The 21,983-nt window shown below is 34.6% G+C and overlaps 2 protein-coding genes across 2 annotated transcripts; one reads left to right on the top strand and one right to left on the bottom strand.

Annotated features, from left to right (window-relative positions):
* Positions 1–7,470: 7,470 nt before the first annotated feature.
* LOC7463023 (uncharacterized) lies at positions 7,471–16,533 on the bottom strand. The gene is made up of 12 exons (XM_024599339.2): positions 16,398–16,533; positions 14,006–15,356; positions 13,582–13,589; positions 12,587–12,762; positions 11,683–11,743; positions 11,498–11,596; positions 10,780–10,874; positions 10,436–10,549; positions 10,025–10,092; positions 8,780–8,890; positions 8,074–8,302; positions 7,471–7,870 (listed from the first exon to the last, which is right to left on the bottom strand). The coding sequence occupies exons 2-12, from the start codon at positions 15,343–15,345 to the stop codon at positions 7,760–7,762; spliced, it is 2,412 nt and encodes an 803-aa protein (XP_024455107.1). The 5' UTR covers positions 15,346–15,356; positions 16,398–16,533; the 3' UTR covers positions 7,471–7,759.
* A 130-nt stretch (positions 16,534–16,663) lies between these two features.
* Positions 16,664–20,465, top strand: LOC7463022 (uncharacterized). Its single transcript, XM_024599341.2, has 4 exons — positions 16,664–17,105; positions 17,462–17,658; positions 17,765–17,984; positions 19,415–20,465. The coding sequence occupies exons 1-4, from the start codon at positions 16,719–16,721 to the stop codon at positions 20,093–20,095; spliced, it is 1,485 nt and encodes a 494-aa protein (XP_024455109.1). The 5' UTR covers positions 16,664–16,718; the 3' UTR covers positions 20,096–20,465.
* Positions 20,466–21,983: the final 1,518 nt, after the last annotated feature.

Genomic DNA, 21,983 nt, shown 5'->3' with positions numbered 1-21,983 from the left:
TTTTGATTTGTTAATTTTTATCCTTGATGTTTTCGTAATTTTTTTTTATTTTTTTTCAATTGCATCCTTCAATCTAGAATTTTTATTTTTTAATTTTTCAAATTTGGTCTTGGTACTTTTTTTTCCTTCATTTTTTCTTGCCTTTTTTTGTAAACTTTCAATTGTTTTCAATTTTATCCTTCAATCAAGATTTTTAATTCGTTGAATTTTTTAGATTTGGTCCTCATTCTTTTAGTGGTTTTTTCCTTTTAATTATTTCTTGGAATTTATTTTTCTTTTTAATTTAGCCCTACAATCCAAAATTATCGACCCTCTCTTTTTTTTTTCTTCTTCAAATTTTACCCTCATTCTATTAATTTCTATTTTTTCTTTTAATATTTTTTTGTGATTGTATTTTTTTTTCAATTTCATCCTTTAACAGTTGATTTAAAAAAAAAAATTGGAATTGTGGTTTTTCCGGATTTGGTGCCTCCAATCAAATAGCTTGGGTCACGAGTTTTATAAGTTGTCATGGGTTCCCGTATTTTTTTTAGACTTTTTTCTCTTTTTTTATCTCATTACTTGACATGGTTTTTTTAAAAAAAATAGGCTTCATGGTTTTCTTCGTTTTCCTTTTTATAGAGTTTTCCCGATTTCATGACCTGGCTCGTGAGTTTGACAGTTTAACTTAGGTATCTACACTTTTTTTTCCTTTTAATAACTTTTTTTTTCTTTTGGACCATTTTGTGTTGTTGAGTATTTAATTTATTGAGAATTGATTTTTTTGGTTTTTTCATATTTGATGCTTTTGATCAAATGACCTAAGGCACGGGTTTTATAAGCTAACAAGGGTTGACATTGTTTTTTTTTTTTTGTACTTATTTTTGTTCCATATCATAATTAGACATTGATTTTAAAAAAAAAATAGGTTTCATGATTTTCTTCATTTTTCTTTTGTTGTAAGGTTATCCCGGTCTTATAACTTGACCTGTGATTTTAGTGAGTTGAAACGGGTGGTCTCAAGCCTTATTTTCTTTTTGCTTATAATTGTTATTTTTCTAATCCTTTTCATCTCATAATTCAACATTCAACAATGGTTTTTTTTAAAAAAAAGTTGGTTTTGTTACTTTTTTTATTTTAATTTTTGTCGAGTTATTCATGTCTCATACCCTGACTGTAAGTGAGAATCATTAGCAAATACAGTATATTATGTAGCAAAATGATGATGTTGATTGTAAGTGCCTCCTAATCACATCATGCCTGAAGCCTTTGGTGGGAAAAGCTAAATTTCAGTTTAGCATTGTGCAGTCAAATATAATAGGAAAGATTTTTTTATTTGACTTTTTTGAGATTTCATACTACCTTATCCTTTATGTTAGAATTAATTAAGCCTTGCTTTGGGGCATTTGTGTACTTTCATTATTTCTTGAAATCATGAAACTAACCTTTATCTCATAATTTATTTAGGCTTGATTTAGGGGCAATTTCGTGTTTTCATGTGGGTTTTTTTAGTTATAAGCAAGTTATTTAAAAGATAGATTGGTCATTTAAAGTGACTAAAAAATAGAAGTTGTCAGGCGCGTGGGAGAGGCCATCCCTCTTCGGCTGTCCGTGCGCCTTCATACGATAACCAAAAATTTTCTCCAGCCGTGTCATTGGATTTCTTATGATGTCCTCTTCCATCTCAGGCAACACTGCATTTTGATGGATGGATTTTCTCCAGAGATGTTTTTTTTCTCTTTTCTCTCTCCTCCTTAAGAGATTCATCCCTAGCATTTAAAATTTTAGGACAGTCCCCTTGATTAGGTATACTTGCATATCGGTCCTTATTCTTTTGATTTGTTAATTTTTATCCTTGATGTTTTTGTAACTTTTTTTTATTTTTTTTCAATTGCATCCTTCAATCTAGAATTTTTATTTTTTAATTTTTCAAATTTGGTCTTGATACTTTTTTTTCCTTCACTTTTTCTTGCCTTTTTTTTTGTAAACTTTCCATTATTTTCAATTTTATCCTTCAATCAAGATTTTTAATTCGTTAAATTTTTTAGATTTGGTCCTCATTCTTTTAGTGGTTTCTTCCTTTTAATTATTTCTTGGAATTTATTTTTCTTTTCAATTTAGCCCTTCAATCCAAAATTATCCACCCTCTCATTTTTTTTTCTTCAAATTTTACCCTCATTCTATTAATTTCTATTTTTTCTTTTAATATTTTTTTTTGTGATTGTGTTTTTTTCTTTTCAATTTCATCCTTTAACAGTTGATTTTAAAAAAAAAATTGGAATGGTGGTTTTTCCGGATTTGGTGCCTCCAATCAAATGGCCTTGGTCACAAGTTTTATAAGTTGGCATGGGTTCTGTATTTTTTTTTAGACATTTTTTTCTTTTTTGATCTCATTACTTGACGTTGGTTTTTTTTAAAAAAATAGGCTTCATGGTTTTCTTCGTTTTTCTTTTTATAGAGTTTTCCTGATTTCATGACCTAGCCCGTGAGTTTGACAGTTTAACCTAGGTATCCACACTTTTTTTTTCTTTTGGACCCTTTTGTGTTGTTGAGTATTTAATTTATTGAGAATTGATTTTTTTGGTTTTTTCATATTTGGTGCTTTTAATCAAATGGCCTAAGGCACGAGTTTTATAAGCTAACAAGGGTTGACATTGTTTTTTTTTTTTTTGTACTTATTTTTGTCCCATATCATAATTAGACATTGAATTTTTTTAAAAAATAGGTTTCATGATTTTCTTCATTTTTCTTTTGTTGTAAGGTTATCCCGGTCTTATAACCTGACCCGTGATTTTAGTGAGTTGAACCGGGTGGTCTCAAGCCTTATTTTCTTTTTGCTTATAATTGTTATTTTTCTAATCCTTTCCATCTCATGATTCAACATTCAACAATGGTCTTTAAAAAAAATTAGGTTTTGTTACTTTCTTCGTTTTACTTTTTGTCGAGTTATTCATGTCTTATAACCTGACCCGTAGGTTAAGTTGGTTGGCCCGAGCAGCCTGATGTCTTTTTTTAACTTATAATTGTTATTTCTTCTTCTTTTTTATGTTTAATTTTTTTTTTAATTTAATCCGTCAATAAATTGGTTAGTTAAAAATTGAGCTTCAAGGTTTTTTCAAGTTTATTGTTCCTGGTCAAATAACTCGGGTTAATAATTTGGAGCAGGTTCTTGAACTCATGGAATTTAATAATAGATGACATTAGTTACATGGTTTATATATACTCTTAGAATTTATGAGTGCAGTAACAGAACTCGAAAGTTAAATGCAAGAATCAATGTGGGCTATCTCCAAAAGAAACTTGTTTCTTTCCTTCTTCTTCTTCTTGCCTTTTTTTTCCCCTGACAAGTCTGAATTTTTTTAAAAAGTAATGGTGTAAGACCTAAATTTTTGGCCCCAACCTAAGCCCAAGTCAGCCCAAACCCAACTTAAGTTAACCTAGGAATTTAAGGAAGAGTTGCAAGAGAATTACTTTTCTCTCTTCTAATTCTTGTAGCCGTCGTGACCCTCCCCTCCTCAAATCTAAGATTTTAGTTTTTGATCTTGAGTTTTCGGTTCAAGAAAGGTGAAGTAGCAAGTAAGTGGTTCTTTTTCATATTACTTTTGATTATAGTTTGTTTATGGAATGATTAAAGAAGAGATTGGGGTTTATAATGCTTAGAAGTTTATGTTGTTAAGAATGATTTATGATTATTAAGGGTTTAATATTAGGTGATTAATTAGTATGTTGATAGAAATAAGAATTTGTGAGTTGATTTGTTTAAATTAATTCTTATGGGGTTAAGAAATTTATTTTTACCTTGCTGGAAAATCTGGACAGAATGGTCTTGAGGTTGAAGATGACCAAATTTTATTTTGGTCCTTGATTTATGAAAATTTCAGTTTAGTCCCTAAACTTTGGAAAAATTACAATTTGAACCCTAAATGTATTTTGAGATTCTGGACAGTGTTATTATGAGGTTAAGGATGATGAATCTCAATATGATAATTGATTTGGAATATTTTCAGTTTGGTCCCTCAATTTTGGGAATTTACATTTTAGTCCCTAAACTTTATAAAAATTACAGTTCGGTCCCTGGTTCGTTCTAGACAGAATTAAGGATGGTTTATGGGTGAAATTTCAGTATGGTTATGTATTTACAGTTTGGTCCAGTTTTGGTAAAATTACGTTTTGGTCCCTGTTTTGGATAATTGTCGTTTTAGTCCCTAAACCTATGAGACTAAGCCTGGTTTTCTTTTATGCATTGGAATCTTTTATTTGTGTTGTTTTGAGTTGCTTTTGAGTATATTTTATATATTTATTGTAGGTTCTCCTAACGATTCTCAATAGGTTTTTCGAGTCTTTCATTTGATATTCCTTTTAGTTCTATATTTTCCGGGTGAGTGGGATAATCTTTAATATGCATATAATATAAATAAATATGTATGTTGATTATACGATGAGTACAACCAGTAAATTTCTTGAATATTTATATATATTGCTCTATTTTCCGAGTACTCATTTATTCTTGAATTTACACTCGCAATCTGTCGAACTAAATTCTATTTGATATGATATACGTTTCTTTGATGATTATGTGAATATCTATTATGTCTTGATATGGGACTTGTCAGTAACTCCATGCTAACGGAGAGTAGTTAGCCTATGTGCACATAGTATTCTGTATACCTAGCTGGTGAGAGAGGCATTAGCCTGTGGCGACTGATCATCCCACAGTGGTCACCTTCGGGTGTCATCTGGTCATTTTTTAGTGTCATCTGGTCACCTTTGAGTGTCATCTGGTCACCTTCGGGTGTCATCTGATCTCTGACATGTATTCCACTACGTTATGATAATATGTTTAGTATGTATATGTATATGTATATGTATATGTATATCAAGATAAATCATCTTACAAACTATTAATATCTAGAATATCTAAAATGTATATTAAATATTATTCTCTCACTGAGTTAGTTGAACTCACCTCTCATTCTTAATATTATTTCAGGTTATTAGTTTCTTGTAGAGTGTTCCTGCTTCTTCAGTTTTGGTCGGTATGCCTTGCTTGTTTTGCGAGGCTTTCCTTTTAGTTTTGATTCGATATCTTAGACGCTCCATTATTACCTTATTTTATTTAAGTTTGGATTTTGACAATGTAATGAGTATTATGGATTATTGTTTTTGTTTTAATTACTGGTGAGGAGTTTTAAACTATCTTTTGGTTTCATCAGTTTTGAATAATATAATATTTCTGAAGATTATGAAATGCTGCGTATTTTTGAATAAATTGTTCTTTTGATATGTCTGTTTTGAGGCTTAGCGTAGGTGGGGTGTCCTTTCGACACCGCTCCTGCGTTGCCGGTCATGGACTCGGGATTCGGGTCGTGACAAATGGAAGCAACGAGGTTTATAGCGTCTTAGTCACGATACAAGTGACCTAGCTAGAACCTATTTGGTTTTGTGTTTTAAAAGCGTTTTTGAAAAAATTTAAAATTTTTTTATTTTTTTATTTGCTTCAAATTAATATATTTTTGGTGTTTTTAGATCATTTTGATGCGGTGATATTAAAAATGATTTTTTTAAAATAAAAAAATATTATTTTAATATATTTCTGAGTGAAAAGCACTTTAAAAAACAACCGCAACCATATTCTTAAACATGCTAAGAGCAGCTAAAACCTGCACAAGACATGTACACAAAGAAAGGAAAAGAAAATAAACCAATGCATATCTGCAGAAACCAAACACACTAGCAACCCACAGTAAACTTGCAGAATTCCAAGAAGTGAAGAAACGTCAAAGATATACAATATTCCTACTTTACCATTGTCTATCAGATAAAGATTACTAAAACATGGGTCAGTTTATTAAACAAGTTAATATATTATTTTAATTGATTTTTATTTTTTATATATATAAAAAAATAACCTAGGCACAATGGTCTCTCTTAAGCAACATGCATGAGCTTTTTTTATTAGCTATTTATGGGTTTTTGGCCCCTTTTATTTTTTTCATCTTTTGATTATTTTTTTCAATTTTATTATTTAATATAGAATTTTTAATTCATTTAAGTTTTTTAACCATTTTTTAATATGGACTTTTAAAAAAAAATTATTCCAATTTCATCCTTTGATTTGAGATTTTTATTTAATTTTTATCCTTTGATATTGAGTTAATTTTTTTTCTTTAGACGTATCAAGTGAACAAGATCATATCAGAACAATTCTCACATAATTTAATTTAAAACCTGAGCTAAATAAATAATCAGGTTAAGATTTTTTAAGTTTGAACCGCTATAACGAGTTTCATGACAATATCGAAAAGTTTTCAGCAATCTAAATATTATTTTTTTATGTTTAATTTTTTTTTATCTAAGCCACAGTGAGAGCGCTACCAATAAACTAGTAATTATCTAAAAAAATCATTTATTCATATCAATATCTATTGAATTCAAATTAAATTATATATTTACTTGTAGAACTTTCCTTTGTATCCAACAAAAATTTCCATACGAAAATACAAGTATTGAAAACCTTACAGTCTTTGGTTCATGCATTTTAATTTATTTATTATTTATCCTTAGCTTAGTAGACGAGTTGAATCCCGTACATTAGAGTTACTTTAATGGTGATCCCCCCCCCCCCCCCCCACCCCTAAAGTATTCATTAAAGTTATTGAGAGCCTTGAGACCTCGTATAATTCTTAAATGTTATTACTAATTGTGAAACAGACCATTTATTACAACCATTTCAATTCTAACAATAGCACTAGGATGATGAAGCACTAGTGAAGCTTTCATTTATTTTTAATTTTTTAGTTTTTGAAATTTCAACGACTTAAATGGATCAAGAAGCACAGGACCTTACATCAGTGAGAATGGAGGGTTTCGCACTTTCTGGAACATCTTCCATAAAAAAACAAGTTCATGACTAGAGAATTTGGCCAAGTTTACAGCAGCTTAGTTATGAACACATGAAAAAGACTGTAAAGGAGAAACTAAAACAGAGATGTCTCCAGCAATGGTGTCAATGTAGTTGTCAGAATGGTTCTGGTGAATGAGAACAGAGGCGAGTTGCTTACAGTCAGTCTCAAGAAAAAAATAATTCTCTGAAACCCCAGGGCGGTTGCTAATTGAATGCCATACAAAGCACCACAAGCCTCGCCTAGGAGAATCGAAATGCTGCTGCCTTGTACTTTTCTGAGCACTAACCATAGCTTGAACAGCACAGCCTCCGATAACCACCCCCAGGCCACATCCTGGTGGTGATAAGGAAGGATGCATCAGTGTTGATCTTGAAGACATCTACAGGAGAAGGGCGCCAAGTCGAGTCCTCCTGACCGCGAGAACCAGCAGCGTCTTGGGAGGGGAGCAACTGACAAGATCCCATTTCTGTCAATTGATTTATTCTGAAAGTGGCAAACGTTAGTAGAATGCCAAATAGCCCATGCAGTCAAGGCACCAAGTTATTTACATTTCTTTTAACCATGTAGGCTCTACCGATAGCCCATGAGCCGTCCAATCGATATTTTTTATTAACAAAGGAAAGGAATTAACTTCAATTGTTTAGTATAGTCAAGGATTAAAAGCATTAAAAACCAATAATATTCCTGTATGCATCACATTGTTACACAACTATTTGTAGATACACAAGACGCCACAGCTAACTTGGAGATGGAAAATGCACCCTGGCAAGGGCGTATTCTTTCCCAGCTATCCAAACACCAGTTTGTGACCATTGCACATCCTCCCAGTCAAGATTCTCCTCCAATACCTCATCAAACATACCGATAGGCTGACACTAACTTGGAGATAGAAAATGCACCCTGGCAAGTGCGTATTCTTTTCCAGCTATCCAAACACCAGTTTGTGACCATTGCACATCCTCCCAGTCTAGATTCTCCTCCAATACCTGATCGAACATACCGATGTGCCAGTCAGCCAGAAGGCTAAAGAACTGAAGAAAAAACTATCTACAAGCAACAATCTACAAACAAGAAAAATGAGTTTCTTCTGCACTGTCTCCTTAATCATTCAACCTCGAGATAATAAGCCCAACTTCAACATCTAGATATGAAGGGAAGTTGCTAGGGGAAAGAAATTGAAATGAAGTACCTCAACATGTTCAAGGGGCAATGGGATCCCAACTGACCGCATGACCTTCTGTGGTAGTGGTTTCTTACATCTAGACCACCGGAAAATGTCAATAAGAACATTATCAGAGTCAGTCTTCTCTCCATTTGAGGAATGAGGGTGGTGATTATGGGATTTCTCTGTCTCTTCATGCACCTGCAAAGCCTGTGTTGCTTTGACCATTTTCTCTCCAGTAAAACAGAGCTCATACCTTCACATAAAAATAAAAATTTACCAACACAACATGAACCTCGTGATTTCAATAAGGGTTTTATTTATTTATTTATTTTTTTTTTTTTTTTTGGGGGGGGGGGTGTTCCAACTTATTGGCAAGCAAGTTTCCTAGTCCCATTAAAGGTTTCCTACGTGCCAGAATTGTATCCTTCTTTCATTCTTTTGCCCAACCCACTACACCTTAAATTTACACGAGGCGGCTGTTCTTTCCATGATGATAAAGAACTTAAAATTAGGCATGCAATGAATGCAGACTGCATGGGGAGAGGGAAACAAAATGGTGAATAGCCATGCTTTATCTATAAATATTAGAGATATGAGTAACACATGAAAAACATAAGATACAGAAACAAAAACAATTTACAGGAAGACAACAAATGTGCCTCCAAAACCTAGGTGCATTAGTGCAGTATCAAGTTGACAGGCAAAAAGGAAAACAAGAAAATATGAGTACCTGCATGAATGTGTTTCTAAATATAGAACCTCTCCCTTCTTCAAACGTGCAGAAGTATAGAGAGGCTTTTTCAGACCCTTGTCAGCAACGATACTAATGCTGTATTTTATCCTGGTACATTATGCAGGCATCAAAATTGACACGCAACATTTTAGTAATTGATAAGCGAAGAAATAAGATAGATACAGACAACAGCACCAACAAGAAAAAGGAAATTTATAAACATCTCGCAACGCAATGCAAATTAGTGTCCTTGCATTTATCAAAATAATAGACAACAGTGTCATGGAAACATAAAGAAAAGAAATGTCAGAAAAGAGTTTATTGTGTGAAATGAGGAGCTTAGGAGGGAAAGGAAAGTTGGCATTTCCTTTTTGACTTCTCTGATGATAATCAGACTTTTAAACTCCAGATAAGTATGACTATTGAATGGAAACTCTGGAGAGTTGATCGAGTGACATATTTTGTACTGAAACAACTAAATAAAAACTACAGATTGAGGGTTAGGCACATACGGTAAACTGATGCCATAACCTTTGTTGACTCTGCAACAATGGAGGATATTTGATGTGTTACTAAAAAAGAGGCTTAAAAAGCATTAGCAAACTTGGTAGCCTTAGTTTTCCTAAACCAAAAAAATCCCATACAGAAAATAACAATAATCCCCTAAAAGCCTATCAACTTCAAAACAATATCTTGAAAAGATATCTTCACAGAATAGATAATTGCATTTGGTTTGGGTGAATTTGAAATAAGCTCTCTATGAGATCTACGTTGAGAGTTGTTCTAAAGAAAATAAATGTCCAAACCCTTTTTTTTCTCTCCATGCTTAATCAAAGAAAGAATTTAATCCAAACACGAACAGTTATAATCTATTTCAAAGAGATATGATAAAAATCTATGCTGTCATGTGAAGAAACTGTGTTACATCACGTAGTTGATACAGGTCAATCATCACATCTTTATTGTAGCCTTAGGCTCGTTAAGAGCAAGGCCCACAGGGTCAACAATTACTAGCACAATAAACATACATATGCATTTAAACAGCATGCTATTGATACTTCCATTAACAACTACATGCAATGGATATCACTGTTGATAAAACTCAAAGCCACTGGCTTAAGAACCATTTTCCTCAATGACAAAACCAAATTCTACTTTCCAGAAGACATAAATATCTCCAAGTACCATATAGTTCCGAAAAAATGCAGCATATCACAGTTATCAAAAAGATCTGGAGTCTACCATGGCTCATTGCATAGGTTGTACTGTATTGTAACTTCACGCACAAATCTCTGTTGCCGCAATGCATTCTGTACAAGGAAAGCCATCTTAATGTAAGTAGATCCAAGTAGTGGGAAAAAAGAGTGCTTGGTCATAAACAAATATTTTAGCTTTTCTTATAAGTAGTCACAGACATAGGATTACCATTGCAATAAGCTAAATCATAAGTCGTAAAAGAAAAAGGACAAGAAGCACGCCTATGATACATATACCTGTTGTTACTTAGCATATGTGGGAACAGGTAACAAAAATTATCTAACAGAAAATTGCTTAATAAAAAACTGTATACAGAATATGGAAACAAAATGCAAAGACGTAAAAGCTAAGACCATAAACCCAAGGGGTATTGGAAGAAATATGGCAATGTCATACCGAAGCTGCTGCGCGGGTGGTCATTGTACGTTCAACAACCACAGGTGCAAGGGTGGGTTCAACTGCTGATGTGTGTGTAAGACAGGGCTCAAGATCAATGGTTCCACCTCCTTTCTGAAATAAACAAGAAAACAGAAAGAAGCATGATTAAAGGCTGTCTATTAGGAAAAAAAACAACAAACAGCAAAAGCAGCAAGAAATATTAGTGAAGATTGGTAATAGCAACGTTATTATAATACCCTCTAGATCCAGGAAAAATGAACCTACAGACATTTCTGATGTCCTTGATAAATTGCAGAGAAAAATAGACACTATAACTAAAATTGTGAAAATTGTTCAGCCACCTTCACGATGCAGCAACGCTCAACACGGTAACTACAACCGATTCCAGCTCCCCAGGCACGTGAGCGAACATTATTTCTCAGCATAGAGGTGTAGCCTAATGCACATGTCAAAGTTAAAGTGTCAAAAGTAGAGCATAAATATTAATGACACACGAGGAGAAATGCAATACTAGCAAGAAAAATATAAGCAAGTACTTCATTTAGGTTTCTTATATAGCTATCTACTAAAATAAGTATTTTCTTTTGACATTTGAAATTTGACAAAGAACACAATCAAGTATGTCAAATTTTTGTAAAGAGCTTTAGTTATCTTGTTGGGAATGTGACTTTGCATCCTTGTGATTCACTTGTTCAAATATAGATATGGATTAATGCATACCAGATTGACATCACAAAATCAATAGTACTATGCCAATCCCCTACACCATTTCAATGTTGACTAGGCTTCAACCAAAATTCAAAATTCTCAGTCCATCTATATGATTTCATTGTTTAATTCTTAATGTTTTAAATTTTAGCTGACAAACTTTCTAATGTAAAACTTCAACAAACAACACAAAATTCATTCTGAAGAGAAACATATACACACAAAAGTTTAAACAGATAGCTGTATCCAGATATGTAACATTTACATGTACAAATTATTTGAATGCATTATGATGCGAAAGATATTTAGAAAAGCAGTATCATAAAGTACGATAGACAAAAGGGGGCTTACTATCTTGTGGAGGCAACACTCTTATAGTAGCACATAACTCTTGGATGGCAGGTGGAGGAGGAGAAGCAGTGGGACGGCAGTAGCCTGTATGCATGAGAACTGCAACAAAGTTGCATCAACAATATTGTTTCTGTTCACATATCAACATATTCTACAATTAATACTGTCCATCATATCACACATACCAGCAACAAGATCAGAATCATCTGTGTATATATCCGTCCCCCATAATTGTCCACCTCTTACCTGCACTTAATGAATTTAGGAACTAACATGGGAATATAAATATTTAATAGTTAATAACAAGCATGAAGGTAGCAAATGCAGAGCAGAAATCCTGTAACATTAGAACTAGAATGACATCTAATTGCTCTTATACAGCAATCCCAATGTACATATAGAGGCCTCTTCTCTTCTAAAGAAAATTGATTGTTTCACCCTTCACACTACAAATTTGTACAAATCAGAACATAAAAGGCACCCACCCACTTATATACAAGTTACCTAACAACAAATTGAAATTAAAAATTTAAGACTAGCCATATCTTACAAAAATTCAGTTTGCGGACACAAAACACACTCAAACAAGTACAAGGAAACAAACCCCACACAATCCATCTCATCATTCAATTCTAAACCACCCACAACTTGCAGGTAAAGGCTAATGGAGATAAAGTCACTAACTTCACATCATTAAACTTGTACAATTGAATCATACTCTACTAAGAAATCCTCATTTGACCAATTTAAAAGTTCTGAAACTTTCCAAGGACGCTAATGGATATTTGGTTAGTTGTTAGAAACCTACAATTCACAATTTGATTATTATGATTTGTCTGGATTTATGTGGTGAATCACAGATGTACAGATTTAACCGAATCATGCGATTCATTGAATTTTACAAGTCAAACAGCACGCAAGTAGCTAAACCCCTGTCCCTGACCCCCTTAGCATTTGTGCAGGCCCCATAGGGCCAAGGGGAAATACATTTTCAAAAGAAACAAAGGAAGAAGGATGCAAGAAAAAGTAAAGCATATGATGCAAAACAAGCAAGAGTGTCAACTATTATATACAGTAGCATGCTCTTACTTGGCGATTTGTAGCAGTAACATGTTCTGCTGGTATTCGAATTTCAAGAGTGGGGCCCTTATGACTACTTTCACCATTTTTATCAGATTGAGATGATTCATACTCCTTCCATAACTTTATCAGCTCTTGCATGCATTCACCAACTTTATAAACAACAGAGGATACCTCAGATTTGCCTGAGCATCAGAAACAAAACTCAATAGCTATATAAAGGAAATTGGGTAACTTGTGAACTTTGATGTTATCTCGAGCTTTTTAATCATTCATCAGGAAGCACTAATATGTTTACCAAAAGAAGCAGTTCATGACAGCAAAGACCAGGAGTTGTTGACAAAAACTACTCATTCCTCCTGACAAATAAACTTAAAAAAAGCCCAAGGAAACTACCTCTTAACAGAAGCTCAAGAATATATTATACGGAAGCACAAAAGAAAAGGAGAAAGGTAAAATAAAAGGCAACACCTCATTCTGGTATATCCAATGCATTAAGAGAGTAGAAAAAGAAAGAAAGCAAAAGGAAAATCTAAATATGCAATGATAGCCAAATATTTCAGTTTTAACATTCCAATCAGTACTCAGAAGGAGCTCCCTTCACTCAACTCCCCTGCAACCTGCTGCACGCTTACATAAAAGGAAAAACAAGATTCATACTGCAATACAGTTTTACAAAGCTGAAAATTCAGGTTAACCAAAAGGTTTTGCCCAAAAGAAATAAAAAGCAGCAATCAACATTCAGATAACACCGATTGTGAATAGAGAATCATTAGCAAATACAGTATATTATGTAGCAAAATGATGATGCTGATTGTAAGTGCCTCCTAATCACATCAAGCCTGAAGCCTTTGGTGGGAAAAGCTAAATTTCAGTTTAGCATTGTGCAGTCAAATATAATAACTAAACTCTTTCCATTATGGTAAAAGAAACCAACTCACAGACTCCAATAACCATATCGCAAATAAAGTTCCAGCTTCATAAAATGGAATAAATCAGCTTACCTTGACATCTGCAAGAAAGAGAAACTTAGTTATAATGCATTCAGACTAAGTTCCATAAAACTCTTGAATTGTTGAAGTGAAATCATGCTTAATTTAAACAATCTAAAAGAGCCAACAATCTAAAGAATTCATGCAAAGCGAAGTTTAGTTAAGGGTTTCAACACCATTAAAAGTAATATTATCTTCAGAAAGAAAATATAATTGTACGATAAATCTCTACACAATTAGCTCCAATAACAGCAGTTTAGACATGCATGTCAAATCATTTAAAGCAAATTTCCACATGGTAGACAATTAGCTCCAACAACAGCAGTTTAGACATGCATAACAAATATTTTACAGCAAATTTCCACATGGTAGTTGTCAATAATCCAAAATCAACCATATGGACAACATACTTCCACTTAAAACAGTAATAACATACCCTTCAGTGTCCTGGGTATGGGACCTAAAACGGGGTTCACGACTTGCCACTTGTGAGCTACCCCTAGGCCGAAGCATCCTCCTGCGCTGTTGGACTCCATAGTTAAAAACTTCTCTTTCTCTTTCACTAATCCTTTCCCCATCCGCAAATCCATCATCGGATTCTTTGCCAAACATCCTGCTTCCCTTCTCAGGTCTATCTCCTTCTATGTCAGCTTCTCTTTCTTTCTTTCTATCTTTAGCTTCTCTATCAACATTTTTCCAGTTATCAAAATCTTTCTGTTTTTTTGGCTCTAAAACTGGATTTTCCTGTTCTGAGATTCTGACAGTTCCATCTGCAGATTCCTTTTCATTGTGCGAACTCTCTTTTTCAGCTCCAGCTCCTGATTCTCTCTTTAAGTGGTCCTTCTCCCTCTCTTTTAACCTTTCCCTGTCTTTTGACAGGTCCTTCCTCTCCCGCTCCCACCTCTCTGCTTCTCTCTCTTCCTTCACTGACTCCTTGCCCTCAGCACTACTGTTGCCTACTTGCATGTTTCCTCTTCGGTCGCTTCTTTCCTTATCTTTGTCTCCCCATTCCCGGTGCTTTAAATCTTTCCGCTTCCTATCCTTGTCTTTAAATCTATCCTCACCTTTTGAATCAAGTTTATTTTCACCAACTGCCTCATGAGCTTCCACATGATCTCTCTCCTCAATGTTAGTGCTTTCCTTTCCTATCTCAGCAGGACCTTGAGAATTACCACGTGATATAAGCCAAGGATCCACATGTCCACCTGGGGATTCCAAATATCTCTTTCCTCTATGGTATTCTTTGGATTCCTTCCAATTCACTTGACTACTTGCTGCACCAAAACCATCCTTCAGATCAATATGAGCCTCCCTGTCATGCTTTACTTCCTTATTGTCATCCCCTCTACTATCAAACCTCGCATCCTTTTCATTTTTAACACTTTGTGAATCCCTCTTTACCTCACCATACACCTCTCTTGCATCAGTCCTTGGGTCACGGTTTTCAATCCTGTGATCTCTGCTGTCCTTGGAATCCCTTGATTCAAGCCTGCTTTCAGGAGCAACATTAGAATGAGAATCCATGTGTGATTCATTTGAAGATGGCGACATTCGATACATTGAATGCAAAGGTGATCTTCTATCTGCATCTCGAGACTCAGTTCTGGAAATCTTTGCCACCCGAGCATCCGGACCCATCTCATATGGTGGATGGTACTCATTTGAAACCCCAGATGTCAGCTTAGGGTTTGAACCTGTGTCCTCATGTGGAGGGTATTTTGAAGAAGAAGAATAAACACCCTCTTCATGCGATCTTTTAACAGGAGCACCACTCATACTCTAATCAACTGTTTAACAAAATCAGTAATCAAAAAATGAAACAATAATCCTTTAATAATAGGTGAATTCACCAACTACCACCCATAGAACAATAATTAACTGTTATTTGAAAATAATAGAATCAAAACAAATCTAAATACAAAAAATATAGCTTTAAACTATTAAAAAAAAAAGAAAGCAAAATAGAGCCAATAGCACTCAGTTCAAATTGGTTTAAAAGCTTAAAACAATAAAACTATACATTAAGTTTCCAAATTTAAAAACTCAACTATCACGAGTAGCAATAGTTTATAACTTTCACACTCTCGTCAATTCAAGTGTAAAACTTCTCCTTTCTACACATAATGAGAGGAGAATAAATCAACAAAAGTTTCAAAATGAACCAACTGTCTCCTTTTCAGACTAAGAAATAAAATATTTAGGTTTTGAATCCTAAGTAGAGATATTTTTATGGAAACAAAAAAACCTAGAAACATAAACCTAATAAATCCCTACAAAACATGAAAAAAAATTGAAAATGGCAGGCAAAGAGAGAGATTTTGTTTGTTTAGCTTTTTTGTTTTCCTCCCAATCTGAGCTGTTAACTGAATCAGAAATAATAATTAAAAAAAAAAGCGATTTTACCCAAATATGTGGAGCATCACCAACTGCCACCCATTACACAAGAATTAACCTTTATTGAAAATAATAGAACCCCTCCAAATCCAAGCATGAAAAGTATATCTTTAAGCCAAAAAACATAAAAAAATGGAGTCAAAATACTCGGTTCAGACTGCTTCAAAAGCCTAAGACAACAAGTTGTCAACTTCAAAGAGCATACAGAAATGACAAGAGCTTCTAACTTTGGCATTGAAAATCATTACGCCATTCTTCAATCAAGAAAAATCTCACAATAAACCAACTTTCCCTCCCTATTTCACTACAAAGAAAAAAAAACTTGAAAAACCCAGATCAGCAATTTTTCATAGAAACATAAACCTTATAAATTCCTATACAACATTGAAAAAATTGAAAATGGCAAGACATAGGAAAAGGTCTAAGTTGCTTACCTTTGTTATGGTCGTCGTCTCAATTCCTCTCGTTCTTTCTGTGTCTTTCTCTCTCACTTTTGCTGTGTTATTTATTCGAAGTGTAGTGTTAGAACACCTTATGAATCTTTTTCTCCTTATTATTTCTATTTTCTTCTGTTACTCTAAAAGCCTAAGCCAGCCTAAGCCTATTGGGCTGGGCCCACTCTGGTTTAGCATCTGTGTTATTGAGACTCCATCCATTTTTAGGGCTTGGTCCATTAGTAGTTGACCCAATAAAACAAAACCCTACCAAAACCCACAGACAAAAGAACCATCTGAAGAAGAGAGGAAGAAGCAAAAATGTCAAGCAGGCGACTGAGGGCATTCAAGAGGTGGATGATATCCCAAGGCATTGAATGGAGCAATGACACTCTCCAATTTATCGACAACCCAGAAGAGGGAATCTCAGTGAATGCATTCTGGGATTTGAAAGAAGGAGATTTGATTGCTAAAATACCAAAAACTGCTTGCCTTACTATTAAGACAAGTGGGGCTCAAGACTTGATTGAATCTACTGGTTTGGATGGTTATTTGGGACTATCAGTGGCTCTAATGTATGAGAAGAGCTTAGGTGGGGACTCTCCTTGGGCTGGTTACCTTCAAGTCTTGCCTGACTGTGAGTGCTTGCCTTTGGTTTGGTCTCTTGATGAAGTTGATCTGCTCCTTCGTGGCACTGAGCTCCATAAGGTGAACTTCAAAGTAATTAATGGGTTGGTTTTTGGTTTAGTTTTGCTCACTTGAGTTGCTCCCAAGTACAGGTCTTTTTGTTTGCTTGTATTGGAAAAGATTTAATTTTTGTGAGGTTGAATAATTCTTCATGTTTTAATGATGGAGTTTTAGTTGTGAAGTTGATATGGCTAAAAATTTTGTAATTTATCGTGCACTTTGTAGGCAGATGGAATTGGAAAAAAAATCAATTTGTCTACTATGTTCATGTGGGATTGGATGATTGTTTGTCTTTTTAAAGATGGGATTTCAACTGTGAATTTGATTGGCTTGAGATTTTCTGGCTTTTCATCATTTGGTGATCTTTTTGTAGGCAGATAGTGAAGGAAGACAAAGCTCTTATTTATGAGGATTGGAAAGAAAGTATATTGCCTCTTTTGGATTCGCTGCCATCAAATATTGATCCAAAATTTTTTAGTGTCGAGCAATATTTTGCTGCGAAGAGCTTGATTGCTTCTCGTTCTTTTGAGATTGATGATTATCATGGATTTGGAATGGTTCCTTTGGCAGACCTGTGAGTATGCATGCCATCTCTACGATGGTTAAAATTCTTGATATGTTATGCGGTTATGGTAGTCATTCTTTTTTCTTACTCCTGGTTGTAACTTCAAATCATGCAGCTTTAATCACAAGACCGGAGCTGAGGATGTGCACTTTACCAGTACATCATCTCATTCTGAATCTGATGATGACTCTGACAATAGTGATACCGTTGACTTAGATGCTGATAATATTGGCAACAAGGAACCATCAAGCGAGCTGGATTGCTCTTCAGTTACTGGCGATGATCCCTTGGTGTTGGAAATGATTATGGTGAAAGATGTTAAAGCTGGAGTTGAGGTTTGTATCTAAATTTTATTCTTATGTCTTATTGATGATCTCAGTGTTGCCTCTTGAGTCAGTTCTTTATCACCAGTGCTTTGAATATGAACTGCAAATGTGTTGCATAATTTTATGGAAATTTCACCCTCCCTTGAATAGAGAGCTAATGCATTTATATTGTTATTTTTCCTTTGAGACCACATAAATGTTTCTGCTTTAGAGAATCAACATGTGGACCTTTAGAACTACTTTGGAGCAGTCCTTATTGTTGAATTCTACTTTGGAATAGTCCTCATTGTTGAAGTCTAAGAGGATTTTTATGTGGGTTGCAGCTGGTGAAATTGAACTGTCTGGGGTACATAGTCATTTGATTTTCTCTCCTTAACAGTTTGCGATATCATTCAAATTAGTAACATAATCCGGATCAGCAGTGTAGAAGGTGATATAATTTCTACCTCATTTAGCTCCATTGTTTTGATTCATGGTTTGGCTGATTTCATAGGAGGTCTTTCGTATATATATGTTGTGCTTTCTTATTATTACCAGTGGCATCAGGAGTTTTTATGAGCTGTCATGGTTTAATGCAATATCTGACCAGAGTCCTATTAGTTGAATTTCTTTGGATTTTGTAGTTCTCCAAGTTGCCTGTGTTCCTAGATGACTAGGTGTAGAGAACTTTTTAGCGTTGGTTGCTTCTGCAATGAGGTGATTTTAAGCTATTAAAATCAAGCGCATACATCAACTTGGTATGTCCTTAATTAAGTCATCCTTAGTTTTCTACTTTGAAGTCTCTCAGAAAACTTAATACAACAGGCACTATCTCTCTTACTACCAACTATGTTTTTTTAGTTACCATTCTGTTGGCTCTTAGAGCTGATACTAGACCAATTGATCATGTATAAAGGAAGCGCATGAATTTGACACCATGAGAAGGAAATTTTTAGTTTAAGGGGAAAATGACAAATTCAACTTATCTTTTCACTCTATCCCTAAGAATAAATGCGTCGAATGGTTTATTCATCTTGTTGAGCAGCTACCTATGCTTTCTAGGTTTTTTAGTCTTCATGGTTTAGTCATCTATGTTGAGGGGTCCTTTAAAACCCTTTTAAATCCTTGCAACCTGAGGACAATACAAGTCAATGGAAAAACAGGGACAATGAGAATGTCTTTTAAATTCTTATGTTTCTCACAGGAAATGGTGTTCAATAATTTTTACTCTGGTGCTTGGATTAGTTGGCAACCCTAATTATAATGCTTTGTTGTCACATTAGGCATGCTGTTTATAACTGCAGATAAAGTGGTCCTTTTCTGTATTTTACCAATGACTGTTGGGTATCATACTGACACCTTGTGTAATGGTTAATCAAATTTCAAGTATCATATGAGAAAGCATCTTTCTACATATCATTCCCTCATTTTATTTTGTTTCTTTTTCTGTTCCATCTCAGGTCTTTAATACATATGGTTTGCTGGGTAACGCTGCATTGCTTCACAGATATGGGTTTACAGAGCCAGATAATTCCTTTGGCATTGTCAATATTGATTTGGAATTGGTACAAGAATGGAGTTCCTCATTATTCTCTAGCAGGTTTAGTAGAGCAAGGGTATCCCTTTGGAGAAGATTGGAATACAGAGGATGTGACAGCCAGAGTGCTGAATACTTTGAGATATCATCTAATGGGGAACCGCAAATTGAGTTGTTGATTTTATTGTATATAATATTGTTGCCAGAGGATACTTATCGCAAGTTGGATCTTGCAGTCTCAGCTGCAAATAACTACAAAGGATCCATTGACACAATTTTATTCGAAAAATGGAATATTACATGGGATAAAATCTCAGAAATGAGAGCAGACTTGTTGCTGACAGAAAGTGTATGCAATGCTCTTTTGTGGCTTGCTGATAAGAGGGAGAGTTTATATGGCTCAAGTTCAATAAAAGATGATATTGAAGCACTGGAAAAATGTTGTACTAAAGAGAGAAAGCTATACCATTCGCTGGTATTGCGCGCGAGTGAAAGGAGGATTCTCGAGAAACTTAGAACCTATGCTGCTGTTGGTGCTCGTTCCCATTCCTCTTTAAAATCCATTCAGAGAGAACCCAAGAGGAAGAGATCTAAGAGGAGCTGAGGTGCAATACTTTTTTTCCACTTTTATAGATGTCTGTCATGTATTCTTTGTTTCTTATCCGCTTCCAAACAACTTTGGTGCGCTCCCTCGGAAAACTGAGGTGTTTTCTTTTATGAGCATCAGAGATAGTTCGGACAATAACACGATTATTGGCACTGGATGGCTGAAGCACTTAACGCGAGTTCTTACTTGAACATGTCCCATTTGCTGGATGATTGTACCATTAATTTCTTTCCAGATATCTGATCTGATTTTTTATCCGCCTTTTGTTGTATTTTCCTTGATCCTTATTGACATCAGTTTGTTTGATTGAAGTGAACTAATAAAACTTGTTTCTGGATTATGAAAGTTCATATATATTTTGATCTTATTTTAGGACTTGTCAAATCAAAATGTTTCAATTTGACTAAAATAGGCCACTTCTTGTTAATTGTCTGGTCATTCTGGTGCTCTCTCTTGTCTCTTCCTTTCGTTTCTCTTCCTAATTGCCTCATTTCAAATGCCAACGCTATTTCAGAGTTTCTCTTGTGTACTTTCCATATATTTATTTAGTTTTGGATAAGAGCTAGCTAATAATCCATGCTAGCTAGCAGGCATTCGTTTGCAGGACTTAATTATATTAATAAGCTACAAGGTAATACATTATCGAATGTTTCTTATTCGATTTGTTGTTTCTTATAAATATAATATGATCACCACATGCTAATCTAGACTATCTCTTAGCTAACATAATTCTATATGGTTTTGGTGTGTGGAGGGTTTTTAGCCAATCAAAGATTCATGTTTCAAGATATATCAAATAATTACGAGCTTGATTCGCTCACGGTCTGTAAAACCGTTTGGACAAGTAGATTATGGCAAAAAAAAAAAAAAAAAAAAGGTCCAGTTGATATAGCAGAGAAACTGTAGTGAAGACAGAGAACTGAAGCGTGTTATATGAATATGGATACCCAACAAATATTGCATTATCCACCACAGTACTATACATTAGTCCAGCCTTTTTTCTTTTCTTTTCTTCTTCTTTTTTTTTTTTTTTTTTTTTTTTGAGGAAAATGTAAGCTTTATAGAAAAAGGAAAACTACTACATCATCTTCAATCTCAGTAAGAAGATTGTCTAAAAAAGGGTTCTCAAAAAGATGCTGATCTTCGTGCAAAACTTATGCGCCATATCAGATATGAAGTTTGAGAATTGATTTGAAGTTTTTATCTTAAATTGAAACCCTTACGGGACAAGGCCGATATCTCCATATGGCCCGAGGAACCATAGCTGCCTTTTCTTCATTTTCAGAATCCTTGTTGAGAAAGCGCCAGCAGCAGAAACCAGTCCTGAAAACTGAGTAAAGTTAATGAATATGATTTAGCCACCAACTTCACAGGAGAGCTGTTCCAAACGTTCAGGTGGAACAGTTAGAGTCCAGACCTGATTCTAAGCAGAACCATTCTGAGTTCATTCCTGAAAGAGATAGCTCGGGACTTCCATTTTCCGTCAGGTTGCATTCTACATGATAAGCACTTGTAACTGTAATTAAAGAACCTGATTTTGGATTCCAGGAGCAATCTTGTTTGTCATTGAGTTCACTTGCAGTAGCAGAACAAGGCAGGACTTTTGGAAGACACCACAGCTTACTTACAACGTACCCACTAATTCTGTTGTGGCAGCCAATTTATTAATCACCCATTCACTCTAGCTAGCTAGCTAGGTTTGTCTTCAAATTTATCAACTGCCTAGGTATTATCCGATGATCTTGTGCTTAGATCACCATTTACCAGATCAAGGGTCTACACGTTAACTCAAAGCAAATGAGCTTTCAATGAAAGAAACCAAGCAGGAAAATTCTACGTCAAGGCTTGTGCAATGGACGTTTAGGATTGACAATGGCATCACAGA

The sequence above is a fragment of the Populus trichocarpa genome, chromosome 4 (assembly GCF_000002775.5).
Source record: "Populus trichocarpa isolate Nisqually-1 chromosome 4, P.trichocarpa_v4.1, whole genome shotgun sequence".
NCBI lineage: Eukaryota > Viridiplantae > Streptophyta > Magnoliopsida > Malpighiales > Salicaceae > Populus > Populus trichocarpa.
This window is presented reverse-complemented; position numbering and strand designations above follow the sequence as displayed.